Genomic DNA, 16367 nt, shown 5'->3' on the forward strand with positions numbered 1-16367 from the left:
CCTTTTCTAGCCTTCTGGCCCATTGTCTCTCAGTTGATACTTGCCCCCACATTTGCTGCTCCCGCGGCCTGTGCCACAAAGGGCCAAGTGTCTCTGGTCAGTGCAGGAGTGAGAGGTGAGCTAGGGGACAGCCTGCCTCCTTCCCCCAGGGATTTTTGGGCAGGACAGTAAGGACCTGCCAAGGCATTCTTGGGGTGGAGGGGAGGGGTTCTTTGCTACGTTCCAGCGAAAGTTATCCCCAGAAGCAGAGAAATAGAGTAGCAGACTTTTGATGATTCTTTCTGGAGTTTAAAGGCCTTGCTCAACACAACAGTGATGGAAAATTTTCTTTAACTTACTTGGGATGACAGTCAAACTTGTTCCTCGCCCAAAATAGAAGTTCTGGTTACCGGTGTTCCACTGTGATAGGAAGCCCAACAAAAACCGGGCGAGAGCCAGTGCTTACACTTGGGACCCCACCAGGCTGGCCAGAGAGTAGGGAGGCAGACCATCTCTCTGGGCAGGCGCGGGAGCCAAGCGATAGTGGAAAAGGAGCTGCAGGGCTTAGAGCAGCTGTGACCAGGCACAGCTGGAGGGACTGAGCCCTCCTGAGAGGGGATTAAAGGGAAAGCTAATGTGTATCTTGGGCTGCTCGCTGCCTAATTAAAGGCGTAGGCCCATTTGTTTTATGCCCGGGCATTTAAAACATTCTTTTTCTTTAAGATGTAATTTCTCTCCTGATGATCATATGATTTTGAAGTGCATTTTAATTAGGTTTCTTTGTTGTATCTTTTGAGTCTGGGAAGGATTTCATTTCTTTGCGAGTCTTCTGGAACAATCCATTGTCTCCAGATTAACTCAGCGTGAGGCTCTGATCACCTTGCTCCTTTCCAACCTGCTCATTCCCTGAATGCCCCGTATGCCCTGTCCATTGTTCCTCTTCACCCCCACCCTACCTTGTCCCCCATATGCAGTGACACTATGTGGGGAGGACACAGCTTGCTGACTTATTTTTCAGGTTGCCATTTTCAAGTCCTGAGCTCTGTATGCTAACTTTTAAGGTCTAAAACTACTCTTTGACCTTTCTTTTTTTCTCACTTGAGTTAATATTCCTTGATTTTCTCAGCTTGGTGTCCTCATCCACCATGCCACTTGCACACTTCTTTGAGGCCCATGCATGTAATTATTAGCCCCACCATATTCCACAGGCAAAGTCATGGGGGGACTTACTTGGAATGACTGATACACTTGTCCCCTGGCCAAATGTCACCTTGTTGGAGGAGGTTGTCACACAGCCGCCCAACCCTTTGCAAAAACTGACAGGTGACTCTTACAGATCTTAGACCTCCATCTCTCTATGCCACTTCAAAAGGCATCTCAGGCACCTATGGTGTTTGTGAGTGTGGTGCCACAGTAAGGCCATACTCTGTAGGGCAAATAGGAAATTTGCTACAAATGCGTGCTTCTCCACCTTGGATTCCAATTTTGGACATGCTGCAGGTTTGGAAAAGCATCAGTGAGCTCTTGTCTCCGCCTCCCTTCTTTATTGTCCCCCCCCCAAACATCCCAATCTGCATCTCATTTCCATCTCCAAGCTCTGCCTGGTGACACCAGGTCCTCAGGCACCATTGAGCGGCTGTCTCTGAGACAGCATATGTTCCCAGCGTGCTGTGATTAAAAGACTGGAAATGCCAGGCTCTCAGAGGCTGAGACCTGGGCCCCTGGCTCCTTCTCTCTGGTCAATATGTTGTTCTCATTTGTCTGGGTAATGAAGAGTTGACCTTTCTAACTGGAGGCGTTTTGCTGAAATGACAATGACCGGAGGACTGATAACCAAAGCAGAGCTCTGAAGGCAATTTTGGCCTTTCAGACCCTACTGGCATCATTCAGTCAGGAGGATCCCAGTCTCAAATGTCAACCTTTTGGCTTTGGCTCCCATAAGCCTGAGCTTGGAGAAACTCAACCAAAAACTGGGCAATTGGTCCAACTGCCCCCTGCTCATTAGAACCAGACTTCCCTTAGAGGCATCTGGCACATTCAAGATGATCACGATGACCCGACATTCTGCCTTAGAGCAGCACCGGCACATTCTAGCTCCGTTCCCACCTGACATGAACTGATGCTGCCACTTAGTGGAGCAGATAACATCGGGTATGTCAGAAGACCTCCTCAGCACACACAGAGCAGGGACTCCGCCTGATAGACTGTGCCTGCACAGAAATACATGGCCTCCACTCTCATCCCTTTGGCGTGGGGGATTCCGCCCTGGAGGGAGAGCCTGAGAAAACAGAGTGCCCCGAAATAGCTATCCTAGTGACATCGGCTCTTGTACCCATACCTCCCCATCCTAGTCTTAACAAACCACTGTGAAAAATCTATTTCCACCTGGTTGTTTGTTTCCCATTTCTGAGCACCCACAGGGCTCCACAATCTCCTCGATCCATTTCTATTTGACTCCATTAGAATTCCTGCAAGAAAGTCAAAAAGCCTAAAGTGCAAAAAATGCACGGGGGACACTGAGTGTGGGTCTTTCCAGCTTGGTTGGCTTCACAGTCAGTCGCATCCCCCTTCCTAAGTATCGGCTTCTCTGAGCTGTCACGTTTCCCCCCTGCAGCAGGGAGTTTTACAACAACTGACAGAAGGAACTTTATGAATCTTAAAAAAAACAAAAAACAAACAAACAAAAAAACCCCACACAACGAGGCAGAGTTTTTTCTCTCTTCCCAGCGGGGTGCAGCAACAAACACACGGAAGCCAAATCTTTTCTATCTGCTCTAATTATCAGCAAGGATACAAGTCACCATGAGGAAAAGGTGTTAAGCCTTGCATCTGAAAGTCTTTGGAATTAATTGTAATCCTTTGCCTGGTGGTTTCAGCAGTAGGAATGGACACAGTGGCTGCATAATTCTTTCCATTTTTTTTTCTTTCTCTCTTTCTTTTTGTAGTTTTGCATCTATAGAAGCAGTGGGAGACATTCAGAGAACATAGAGGGATTTGAAATAAGACCTCAGATTCCCATTCGGTTTTCATTTTTTTCCCCTCTCTGCTTTCATTTAAAACCCATTCTGAACTGAATGCCACATACCTATTCAAACTCTGCTCTCAATTATCCCTCTCCACTGCAGAAGATACCAGTGGGAATGGCTTCCGCTGCACTAAGAAGAATTTAAGATTGGTACAAGGAAGAAGTTCCTGATAGGAAACGGCACTAAATGTTAGGAAGGGTTACTTGGTGGGGGCTTGGGGGTTAACTGGAAAGGGTGACCCTCCCCACCCCCAAAGTTGGGCATCATCTCCAAAGAAGACTCTGAAAGAATCAAAGATTCTATCTTTTTGGGGTCAAGGTCAACTTCACTCAACAGCAGGGAACAGACAGACCTGGTGGCTTAGGATCTAAAAGAGAACCTGTTAATATTGAGATTAAAGAAAGGCCAAGACCTTGGAGGTCACTAGGGGACTTCAGGCAAGATCTGGTTCCCAGGCAACATACATTTCTGTTGAGCCTGATTAACTGGAATGAAATTCCAGAATTTCCAGTATGCTGTTGTGTTCTGTTACACTTACTTGGATGGACAGTCAAGATGGTCCCTTGTCCAAATGTCAGCTTTCCGAAGCCAGAGCTACCAGTATTAGCACTGCAGTGGAAGCCTTTACAAAAACCCCGGGGGACCTCTGAGGCTCACAGACATCTTCCTCTTTAACTCTGGGGAGAAGAGACTCACCTACAGGGGCCTGGATCCCACCGAGGGCCAGGGGAACATTTCCACGTCTGGTTCTGGGACACTGACCTGCTGCATCCCCCGAGGGCCCGACTCCCATCTCCTTTTCCTCTGGTTTCCATCCTGAGGCTTACTGATTTCTCATGTTCAGCATCTCTCTTTCTAAAGGTCTCATTTCCATTTTACGGCATCATTTTCAGGACAATTTCTCTGATCAGTTTTCAAGACATGTCCTCCCCTCCCTTCGAGGTGTCACATATTTCTGATGACAATGAATTGATTATAAGGAGACAGGAGGACAGCTTTCAGCGTTTTGGAGGCTGACTGGAATTAGATGAGGTTTAGTCTCCGGCTTCATGAAACTCTATCTCCCAAGCTTCCCTTCATGCCCCAGCCTCAGAAATGAAAATGATGGGCACAGCTGAGCCTTTCTTCACACGTGTGGCTTTTCTGCCAGTCTTGAACCTGATGAAATGCTAGTGGTATCTTACAGAAAGTTTACATTGAGCTTTGTTATTGTGGCTGACTATCCTGGGGGCTGTTCTGGGGTTAGCAAAGATGATCTTTGTCCTGGGAAGGTCCTCAATCCCAGTCAAATGGGGACAGCTGGTCACCCTACCATCTAACCCAAGGTGTCCTGACCTCACACAGCAGCCCAGTGAGTCCCAGTGAGAGAGTTAGTGAGGGCTCTGTCGAGCCAGGATCTTGAATATTTACCTGGAGTTGCTATAAATTTCCTCCTTTGACCAAATACAGCTTCCCCAGGGCTGTGTCTGGTGGATGCCACAGAAAGTATAAGTAAGGAACCGAGTTGGGACATTCTTTGGCACAGTGGTGACCAAACCCTATCCCAAAAGAAGATGGACAACAAATATTTTAGTTCCAAAACTGGATTCATCTTTTAAGCTCTTCGACCATTTTGACTGAATTTGTGTGTCTGTCTAGTCAGTCATCTCTTCCAGCAACTAATTAGCAAAGGGCCAAAGCTTTAGTTTGCTAGCAACTTGGAAGGGGGAAGAGAAAATGCTACAATTTAACTAAGAAATATCCACTTGCTTTACAGACAGAGGAGGCAGGAATTCCAATGACCCCTCCTGTCTCTCCCCCACTTCACAGCCTCACACTTTCCAGACCGCCCCCCCCCCCAACTTTACTTCAGCCGCCATAACAGCAAGACATAACCAAAACAGATGCCTGTCCTCAGCGGAGTCCTCAGACGGTGCCTAAGTGTTGCTGCGGCAGCAAGCTCTGGGCTCTGCTGATTGAAGGAAGACAGAACGTAATCACACTCTGCATCCAGCTTTGCTACCTTGTAGCCCCAGCATGTAAAAAGCCAGACACTGAAGGTAAAACTTCCTGTCTGGTCTCCAGGTTGGGCTGCCCACCCTCTGAAAAGGGATGTCCTCGAGCCTCCAAGGTTGTTCATATGAATCCCCATGAAACCTTAATTAGGTAGGACCTCAGAGACAACGGAAGGCGTGGGATTTAACAGTATCATGTATTATTCATTGTTTCTGTTGTTGCAGACATGTGCCGGATTTGTCCCTGCTGAGCAAGGCACTTGTGCGCCTGACAACTTCATGGCTAACCACACTGCATGTTCGTTAGGCAGGGCCTATCCCAGAACATTCCAAGCTGTCTGCTACCAGGGCTCCAGTAACTCCTTCCGTGCTGTATACATGGCATCACTTCATTATTTACATGCCCCTGGACCAGTCTCTTCAAGAGAGTTGACTAGGTTGGATTTTGCAACATGCCTTTTCCAGTGCTGTGTCCTCTCCTAATCCAAGAAAGCAGATCTGAATAAATGAAACTCAGCAATCAGGACATTTAGCTGGTTTTCCCCATTTCCATTTTGCCCCATTTTTATAAGTCAGCCTTCCCAACAGTAAGGGCATAAGGACCTCTCCTCTCAGAAGCCTACCAGTAATAGACTTTCAAGAAGTGCCAGTAGCAACCACAGTTCCTTACTTTTATCTATAGGATTTCAAATTTTTCCAAGTACTCACACACACAGTACTACCTTATGGAAAGGTGGGTGTGTATCTGAAGGAGCTACTGCTCTATTCTCATGACTCAGAGGACAATGAGTTTTTTCCCCTCTCCTCAGCTGCACTAAGTAAAGTGGCAGCTTAATCTATGATTTTCGTAATGGAGGGAAAAGTGGGGTTAAATGCTCTGAGTTAACCAGACAATTCCACCCACTAAGACCTCACTTACTGGACTGGGGATTGAGAACAGCTCCTTTAAGAGAGGTAAAAGAAGAGAATGAATCTGTCTGTAGAATTTCCTGCGTTTGTTAATAAAATTGCAGGGTCCCATTATTTCAGGAGACACATTTAAGAATTTTAGTATCTACACCAGGAAGATTTATAATTGGTCTACTGAATTTGCATAGTCTCAATATGCCAATTTCCTCTCTGTTTTTTTGGCAAACGTTTCCTGGCTTTAGCTGAATCCCTCAGGATCCTGTATTCAATTTTTCTCCCTGTACCAATAGTCTAGTTTAAGATGGATGATAGGAATGTTTTTGGCTGAAGGTAATTTAGTCTTCGTACGGTGGAGTTCTAATCTCTCTGATAGGGGCCCTATCTTCCCAACACAACATGAGATGTGGACGCTAATCTGGAATGTTTTGGTGGGCGAGGGGAGAGGGAGGAGACAAGTAATTTAAATCAGAACAAAGAAGCATTTTGAACTCCCCACCGCACCTCCTTGCTCTCCCAGTCCCTTCAAACTTACTTGGATTTACAGTTAAAAGTGTTCCTTTTCCAAATATGAATTTGTAGTTGCTACCGTCTCACAGTCAGGGGAGGCTTTACAAAAACAGGAACAGGAGCCACTCTTTGCAGAAGGGCCCTGGGGCTCAATATGGTCTTGATCCTTCACTGAACTTCAATCCTACACTGAACTACAGGTTATTTGACGGTAAGCCCAGAAGTTGGCTGCTGTAGGCAGAAGCTGGCCTTCCACTGGACAATGAGCCCCAATAAATCTATGCATTGCTTATTTTTAAATTTTTTATTGCTTTTCTTTTTCTGTCCAAGCCGCCGCCTTAGTTTGGGTAATCCGTTTCCTTTCTTTCTTCCTTCATTGACTACCTCCTGCCTGGCACTCACATAGTTTTTACTTTATTGCACTCTGGGACTGTTTCTCTGCTTTTTATTGCAATTGCTCACATCAACTCATTAGACTCTGGTTTACTAGAAACTAATTGCTAAGGGGAAGGAGAGTCAGGGAGTTTTTATGGGGACATGTTCAAAGGTAGACATTTGAAGGCTTTTTGGTCATTCTTCGTCTGATTCCCTATCATGGGCTCAGCTAAACAAGTGCATGGGGCTCCCCTGTCCAGGAGAGCCCCACGCAGCCCCATCTTTCATACTCACCGGGGTGGATGGTCAGCCTGGTTCCCTGCCCGAATACCACCTTCTGGCCGCCACCTCCCATGTCACACTGCAGCAAACAGCTTTACACAAAGTGCACACAGGGCCCATCTCTCCCCCTGGAGGAGGATGTCTGATCTGCTTTCCTGGCATTCCAGCTGTTTCAGACAGTGGCCCAAATCTCACAAACTAGACAAGTTCAAGGCAGTGTCTTTTTTGGGCTACCTATTTTCTCCTTGACAGAGTCTCCTTTTCAGGCTCCTTTGTAGACATGTACCAGATTTTTAATCTCTTTGCCAGTCAAATATTTAACATCTTTATTTGTACTTCATAGAATTTTAACTTTTTTTTTTAAACCTTTCCTTCTGCTTTTATAGAGCTCCTCATAAAAAACAGCTGGATTAACCGCATCTTTAAAGTCAGAATACACTAGATCTCCTGAGTGAAGTTAAGCTGGCTTCCTCCTATAGTTTCTGGTTTATATCCTAGAGTCTGCTTGCCTGGGACCTAATCCATCGGGTTGAGACAAGAGAGGTTAGGAGGCAAGGCAGGAAATCCAGAGGAAATCCTGCCCGGAGAGTCTCGTTTGTCCCCGCACACTTATTTGGACTTATTTCTGTGCTCATTCCCTTCCTCCTGACCAGGACATTGCCAGTACTTGTCACGAATAGGGTGCCCTCCTCACGACTGGTTTTAGCAGAAACCCACCATGTGCCCTTTAATCCGACAATAGATAGGGTTTCTTTCCTCTGCTCAGGGAAATTTGATTGAAAAACAATTTCCAATTTTGCAAAGTGAAGAGGATTAGGAGACTTTCTGTTTGCCTCTGTTCTCCTCCTCCTCCTCCTCACTCCTCTTCAGCGGTTTTAAATAAACTTTTTATAGAAACATACCCTTTGGGGTTAGAGAAATGTGACAAGTTTCTAATCTCTTCATCTTTTTTTCTTGCTGTCTATTTACTGCAGTCATATATTTACAATCTAAATTTACATTTCATTTCCATTTGCAGGAGCTTCTAATGCACTTTTCTATTACTTCCAGAACACTGTGTGTAATGATAAACTCTATTGAAATAAACCAATTCCCAAGGAGTTTTTAGGGCTGGAGGTTGACATTTCTCTCTCCCCATGACAGTTATTATGACTTTTCCAGGCAAGCCTAAGAAAGGGGCAGCGTCCAGCCAACTGAGCAGCTAGGCTTGCGGGGTTCTTGTTCTTATGACTAACACATCTCCTGAACATTGCTCCTCCGGATTAATTTGGATTTTCTTTTTAATCTAGTTCCAAAATGTCAGTTTCCAATCTTTTTAGCTCTGAGAATCTCTCCGACAGGCAAAGCTTAAGGTAAATCTCATGGATGTTTTTGGAATCTCAACCAATATTTCATCTCTGTGCACATCACAAATAAAGGAACCAAGAGAAGGATGAATATCACACCTACAGGAGAAAATTTATAACAGTTCTCTGGGAGAGATGAGAATTATAAATAAAAATGGAATTGTATGTACTTTTTTCTGATTATCATTTCTAATATCCCAGGGATTTCTAAATATACAAACGAGTCTGGAAATACAGCTGCTGAAGCGCCTGGTCTTTGGACTTTAGTCAGCAACTGGACACATGAGTCAGCCTGGAAATTCTTTTTTGATTTTTGTTAAAAATCTTATTTGTTTGATGCATAAAGGACTTCAGGAAAGTCACCTGGAGCTGACATAATGCTCACTAGGACCTCCTGATTCTAGTTTTTCTAAGGTGGGTGATAATTTGGCCATGAAAGTAGAGACTTTGTTTTACATTACTCATTGGGGAGATGGTATCTCTTCGGAATTGTAAGCAAAGGTTAAACTTCGAACGGTTGTCTGGAATGAGCTTCTCTTGTAAACAGAGACTCTCTCATGAAGCAAAATTTCAGCTACATTCAAGTCAATTGAAATTAGGTTTGTTTTGAGAATAGTGGGCAGCACTCAAAATACCCCTGTGGGTACTGCAGAGTGGAGAAGAGTCATTATTACATTTGGATTAGGGACACTCTTCTCTCAGACATCCAAGCATAGTGGCCACTTTTTCCCTGAGGGGCCACAGAGATGAGTGAGTATCAAAAGGGACTTCTCTGATGCTGAGCTCAACCAAGGCAAGGATAGAAATGTCCCCATCAGAAACATATTGCTTGACAGTGCCCTGAGACATGTTTTCAGAAGTTCATGATCTTTCTGACTAATTTTAATGTTTGCTTTCAGTCTTATCCTTTCCCTAAATATCAGCTTGTCATCAATGTCAACACCAGATAATCTTAAATGGCTTTCCCCAAATATCTTGCCTCCAAAATTTTGAGCGTTATAGGGACTATATGATTCTTTCCCTAGTTGCATAGACAAAGAGGCCTTGGGAAGACTAGGCAGGTAACATGAGAGGGGACATTCCTTTGGTTATATTAGTGGGGGTTTAGATCAGTAGGGCTACATCTCACTGTCTCCATTGGATCAAGTTGTGTTGGACACCCCCTGCCATTGCTAGGTATTTTAGTCTAATCTGTGTCTTTCTGTACCCCCTCCTTCTTTCTAGATGCTTTCTGCCTCTACACACTAAAACTATAAGTCTCATTCCATCTGTCAGACACACATGTCCAACAGTAACAAAAACAAGTTTCAACATTTCCAAGTGTTTAAAGGTATTGAAAAAATGGTACTGAAGTGGTTCCATCAGTGCTTGTCCTCATTATCTTTTTCACCGGAAAGACACATGTCCCCAGTGCCTCCAGAGATGCTAAGAACTGGGTAATTCAGTGATCGTTCACTGAAGTTTTAAGAATAGTGGGTTATGTTTAGATACAAGTCATCTTTAAAACATACCTGGTCTAACATTCAAAGTTGTTCCTTTTCCAAATATCAGCTTCGCATTGCTTCCCATATTACACAATGATGCATGACTCTACAAAAACTCAGTTGCCCATATATCCCTAGATATCTGCCTAAATGTTTGCTTGTTGTCCAAGAATCCCCCAATAAATCCAGCTCTTTAGAATGAGGGTCTTGTGGTAGAGTCCCATGACCCCTAGACTTTTCCTTGTGCTGCCGCCATTTTACTGGCAGTGTGTGGACATCCCCTTCCAGCATGCCTGCTTTGGTAAAGCAGGAGTAGGGATTGCCTCCCCCATTTTACAGAGGAAGAAAATAGAGGTGCGGAGATCTTACTGATTTTCTCTCAGTTCCTGGAAAATTCCACCAGTTCTAATAAGAAGTTAAGCTATCCAACAGTCTGACTCCTTACTTAGTTCAGGGATCCGCTAGCGCTATTATTCTCATCTATTAGATACAATAGCACGGGATGGCAAGCAAGAGAGTCCTACACGAGGTAGGTACACATCAATTGTTGTTTGACTTGGAATCCATCAACGGACTGCTGTGGTTTGGACTTAGGTTAAAAAACAGAATGGAAAATGGCCGGAATAGGAGTTCCAGAAAGAAATTTGGAAGCATTAGTAATTAAACTTACATGTCTTTACTGTCAGTTTTGTTTCTTTTCCGAAGAGGAGTTTTTCTGATCCGCCCCGAGGAGCACCCCCACAGACTGCTTTACAAATACTACCAGGGCCTTTCACTAGGCGCTGGGACCATGGCTCCTCCTGCTCTCCCAGGGGAAGCACAAGGCAGAGACACAATGTGGTGCAAAGATACAATTGTATGGTTATTCCTGAAAAGGGAGAGGAACTATGGAAAAATTTAATCACTCTTTACCTAACAACCAGTTAGACTGTTCGTCATTAATTAATTATTGAATCTAGCTGGTGGACAGTTGCAGTTAATTTGAAATAGCTCTGGGTTGGGGGGGGTCAGGGCAAGTTCTTTAACTTGCTGTGCCTCAGCTTCCCTATCTGCAAAGTGGGGACAATAGTGACCACTGGATGATGTTGTTGTACAGATTAGGATATGTAAGTGGGGCTGTTGATCAATCCCTGGCTTTACTTGCTGAGAGCACACTTCCCCAGGGATTATTTTGGTAACTTAAGAGACCAGAGATCTGTGACCTTTCCTCCAGACATAGTCCCCCTACCACTACTCCCCAACTCGTAAATATTAGCTCTGGAATCTGAGTGTCAAGAATGAAATTTCAGGCCCTCTTTCTCACAGAATCAAGTTAAGCGAGTCATTAAAACTTTATGTGTTTCTAGAAAAATGTAAGTTATAAAAATATAGGGGCACCTGAGTGGCTCAGTCTTGATTTTGGCTCAGGTCATGATCAGTGGTTGTGGGATTGAGCCTTGCTGACGGTACAGAACCTGCTTGGGATTCTCTCTCTCCCTCTGTCTCTGCCCCTCCATCTCTTTCTCTCTCTCTCAAAATAATTAAGTAAACTTCAAAAAGATATAAAAATATAAAAAGTTCTTTTCTAGAAAGTGAGGGTAATATTAGCACCTAACCCACAGAGCTAGTATAAGGATTGAATGTGCTAATGGGTGGAAAGCCTGCCACACATCACCTACCACATAATAAGCAACTAATAAACCATCATTATTTTTCTCCCAAGAAGCCAAACACATGTCAACATCCTCCTTTCACAGTGACCTAAAAATGACCTGTCGTCTTCTAAGTGACAGACCAGCAAGGCTTGGAGGGCAACAAAGGAGCCGCCAAGCAGTTTGACAAAAGGGTTAAGTGATTTTGTGAGAATTTAGTAAAAGCTGTATCCAGCCCCATGGATACAGCCTTCATGGTTGTACCATTCCAGGGGACGTGGAGAGGACAGCCTCTAGGCAGGCAGGACTTGAATATGAGGAGAAAAGGGCCAATAAGCCACATCTGCATTAGTTGGAGTCAAAAAGATCTCAAAGCACATTCCATCAAGAAGAAGATTCAGTGCTTTCCACTCACCAAGATTCACTCTGAGCTGGGTTCCCTTCCCAAATGTCATCTTAGAACCACTGGATTGCTGAACACTGTGCAGAAGGACTTTACAAAAACCTGTGGCATCAACTTAATGACCCCAGATTTGCTGAGTTTCCCCAGGACTAACTTCTAATTAACTTTTTCAACTTCTATGCCTCTAAGACAGGGTTGGGTGATGGTGTCTTCCTTTCTGGTAGCCCAGGGCTGAGGGGCTAGGGGTATATCCAGAGATACGATTGCCACTTTAAGACACCAGAAGGCTTCGAAAGCTAATTCTCTATACATATTCTGTGGCCCAAAGCAATTGCATTGCTGGGTGCAATCTATCGTAGAATATAAACTCCCACTGGGAAAGAAATTAGCTCTGCAGTATTTTTAGGTAGTGTTTGATGGTCATAGTCATTGTCTGAAGACAAAAGCAGCATTTTCATTTTGACTTTTTCTATCCCTGCCCTAGTCTGCAGTTGGCTGAGCCTTTCTCTAAATATCAAGTTCAATTATTGTTCCTACTTCACCTCCAACACATGCAATGATTTGATTTCCCTTTGGAAACTTGTTCTGTTTTATGTTCATTAAGTCTGGATAAAAAATGTTTGGGGTGCAAATGGAGCTACTATGGCCAAAGATAATGATGTTTTTTCTCCCCTGGGTCTGGCCTGGTCAGAGCTATGAGCTGTCTTGGCTTTGCCCTGGACCAGGCACAGCTGTGTGGACCTGCGCAAGTTTACAACCTCTCTGAGTTCCACCGTCCTTGTGTGCAACATTAAAGAAGTGAGTTAGCTGGTCTTGAAGGACTTTCTGAGCTAATAGCTTTTGATTTCATTCTCTGGATTTATCTAAAAATGCTGTGCAATCCCCCCATCCCCACCCCAAGGGTGTCTAGTCCTCCTCCCCATTTGCTAAACAAAATAAATAAGCATGGTAGGTATCTGCTTATTACATAGGGAAATAGAGTTTTCTGAGCCTACCATCTGCCTTAACATTTAATCTTTTCAGAAGTTTAAAGTCAGAAGTTTGGAACTGAATCCTCAGTGGAGAAGTGTTCTTTCTTTGTAGCTTCCAGATAATTCAGAAACCAAACCAAATAAACCGACGTCTTTATTTTAAAGCTAGTACTTACTCAATTTCATGATCACTTGAGTCCCGGTTCCAAATGTAAATTTCCTATAGCCTTCCTTCCCACAGGAGCTGATGCCTTTACATAAACTACAGGCTCCTGCTTACCCACAGGAAAGGTGGTTTGATCTTTACAGCCTTTTCTTACAGGATGAGGGAATTCATCATCTGGCCGAGAGTTTCAGCTCCCTGATCACCCAGGGTTAGGTACTGAGAGGATTTGATGCTAATACTGGGTCTGAAATGGAGGTATTTACCCCAGCTGACAATGAACGGAACCCCTTCCCAAAGTGGGGATTCTTAGTGTCTTCACACAGTACCTGGGCCCTTTACCAGAAGCCTCCCCTAGTGCTGGGATGCTACTTAACTTTTCTCAGACCTGTCTCCAGTGTAATTATAGGGGCATGATAAAGGGCCAGCATCACCAGCGAGGTCACTTAGGGTTGCCCTGTGCTACTAATGCAGCCCAGGATTCAGGCTGTGAAGACAGCAGGACTGAGCATCTTAGGAAGGTCCAAAGCTCTTCCCTGGTTTCACAGGCAGCTGGGCCCCCCGCCGCCATCCTGAACACCCAGGAGGCTGTTGCTTGTTGCTGCCCTGTTGTCCAGATCTACAAGAAACATAACTGCCTGGTGGTTCCCCGCTGGTTCTGGCCTACAGCAGGGAAGGAGAGCCCTGTGGGCATCAAAAATACAAGGGATGCCAGGCCCCTTTTTTCATTGTTAGGAAGACAAAAAAGTACCACTTCTCCTATGTTGATTGCTGGGAGCCTGATTTCAGAAATGTATAATTCTTGAAAAGCTTTTCTCTCATAGACTTTATAGATCAGCTCAAGATAACTTAAAATGGGAAAGTAAACCCGCCTTACAAAATAATGAAATACATGCTAAAGCCGATCATTAAATAACATTTTTGATTGCCTCGTGTTGTAGATTTTCCACGCTGTTGTGCACGTTTTTTTTTTTCTTCTGAAGCTCAGCTAGTTACTCAGACATTTAACCATGTCTGGATCTCAAAGGGAAATCTGTTGTTGATGTTCACCCACTCTCTGACCCATTGATAAAACCCCTTTCTCCATTTGGGCATTGATCACATCTTCTCAGAAACTGGCTCAGATGATCCCAGGAAAAAACTGTAGGTATTTAATAAATGTTTGTTAAATTGAATTATATTCAACATTCATCTTTTGTTCCTATCCCTCGAGGAACACTTGACTATCTCTCTGACAATTTCCAGATGAAAAAGAAACTTAATTCTGCCAGATATTACTTGCTGAGTTTCACGATTCTTTTAGTTTTGGGTCTAAATGTCAGTTTCCTATTAACCCTGTTCCCACAGGAGTGAGCACCTTTACAAAAACCAGAAGCGTCAGCACAGTTGAAAGGCATTCGGCGTCAACTTTGTTCTGTTTCCTCACTAGACTGAGCCATTCGTCTGTTCCCCACAGGTGCCCCATCTTCCCTGGGGAAGGTCTGCCCTCCTTCCCTCTTTCAGAGCAGAAACAGGAGTGGGCAGAGTAGATTTCAGGGATGAAGATGATAAAGAAGATATCAAAATGCTACCACACAATGCAGAGCTGCTTCATTTTCTCCTTCCTTCCCCCCCTCCCCCAAATTGATGTTTCTTCCAAAGGCTGTTTTCAGCACTTTCTTTCTCCCAGATGCAATAATAACTGGATTCCAAGTTGGCAACTGGGCCTGAACCTCCAGGCTCTGATGAGTCACACATATTGAATTCAGAAATTATGCTACCCCCCAGTGAAGAGGCATGCTTTGCTTTTTTCCCTTGCTGGGCAGCGAGGAGCTCAAGCACCATGTACAAGGGAATAATAACTCTCCTAGGTCAGCTTTGTAGCTTCATACATTAACATCCTAGAATATGAGACCTGGATGGGAACTTAGCGACCGCCTGGGTCAATTGTCCTCATTTTAAAGATGAGGAAGCTGAAGCCCAGAGAGGTAAATTTGCTCAAGGTCATATAGGCAGGTAGAGGCAGATATAAGCTAGAATTCAGGACTCCTGAGTCCCAGTCCTGCCTCTGCTGGTCCTTCCTGTGACTCAGGAGAATAAGGAATCTCCTGAGATTTCCTAGGTGACCTCTGTCCCTCCTGGTTCTGTGGCCAGCCCAGGTATGGTTATCCTTGTTAAATGTTGGGTAAGCCATACAAGGAAGGTGTTTGATTTGGGCCCATAGTTTATGATTTTAAGAGAGATAGAGAGCATCTTGATTCATTATTATTATTTTTTATTTTTTAGGCTGCAGGCAACAGCATTTGATAGTGGGAGAAATGGTCCATGAGATCCCAGGGAAGCCAAATGAAAGGCAGAGATTTAAAAATTTGCCCTTTACCAAAAGGCTAATCCAACAGAAAGTTGGCTCTGATTATTCTTTCTCTGCAGGACTCATTACAGGAATGACATCTAGAGCAGGGCGGCAAACACAGAACCGTGTGGTGTTACCCGCTGCTCCTGTTCCCACGGCAGATATTACTAATAGACACATCACTCTTTTGCTCTGAGTCTGCATGCAGCTTCACAGTCCTGCTTACCACTGTGCTCCAGAGAGCCACCACCAGTGGCCAGTGAGGTAGAATTTGTTTTCCCTCCTCACCCCAGGGAATAATTGGAGAGAAGACCCTATAGAAGGATTGAGAAATCTGGTTGTCAAGAATCAGGTCCCACACAGCCCTGTCACAAAAGGTATCACTGACCTGCTTGGACCAAGACTGTTCTTTCCACAGGCTGCTCCAGACGTGGCGATAGCAACACCAGAGTCTCTTCTTCTGCATGGCTGGCTTCAGGGAGCAAATGATGGTGGGGTTCTTGATACCTGTTCTTGTCCAAAGGGCCTTCAGCAAGATCCTTCCCCCAAAAGAAGTCCTCAGCAAAGATGGGGGGCCCCTTGCCTGGGGGTGAAAGACATCTGTAGGACTTCAGGCCCTGCTTGGCATGCTTCCTACTATCCATCAGACCTGGGGGTCTTGGAATGGAATGTAGCACAGAATGAGGGTTATGGAAAAACCCTTTTTCTAGACCATTCAGCTCACATTACCACACATTCAGAGGCTTCTAAGCTTTCCCTTTTTATCATGTCTCTATTATTTCACAAAAAGAGATACATTTGTCCATGTCCTCCCAAGGAAATTTCCCCATGTTCTCCACTGTTGCATTAGGCTTTCTGTTGACAGGAAAATGTCTATCTACCCTTTCAGGGTGCTCACTTATATCCTTAAAGACAGTCCTCTTTGAGTGACTGCGGAGAATAGGCCAACGGAGAAGCAGCTGCAG

The 16367-nt window shown here is 44.5% G+C and overlaps 1 gene segment (V, D, J or C); it reads right to left on the minus strand.

The window, feature by feature from the left end:
• LOC115301965 overlaps positions 1–16367 on the minus strand; it is a 550585-nt gene that overhangs the window by 62431 nt on the left and 471787 nt on the right. The window contains 1 exon segment of the C gene segment in view: positions 3544–3599. Within this exon segment, the coding sequence occupies positions 3544–3599 (56 nt within the window).

Source organism: Suricata suricatta, chromosome 9 (genome assembly GCF_006229205.1).
Source record: "Suricata suricatta isolate VVHF042 chromosome 9, meerkat_22Aug2017_6uvM2_HiC, whole genome shotgun sequence".
NCBI classification, from domain to species: Eukaryota; Metazoa; Chordata; class Mammalia; order Carnivora; family Herpestidae; genus Suricata; species Suricata suricatta.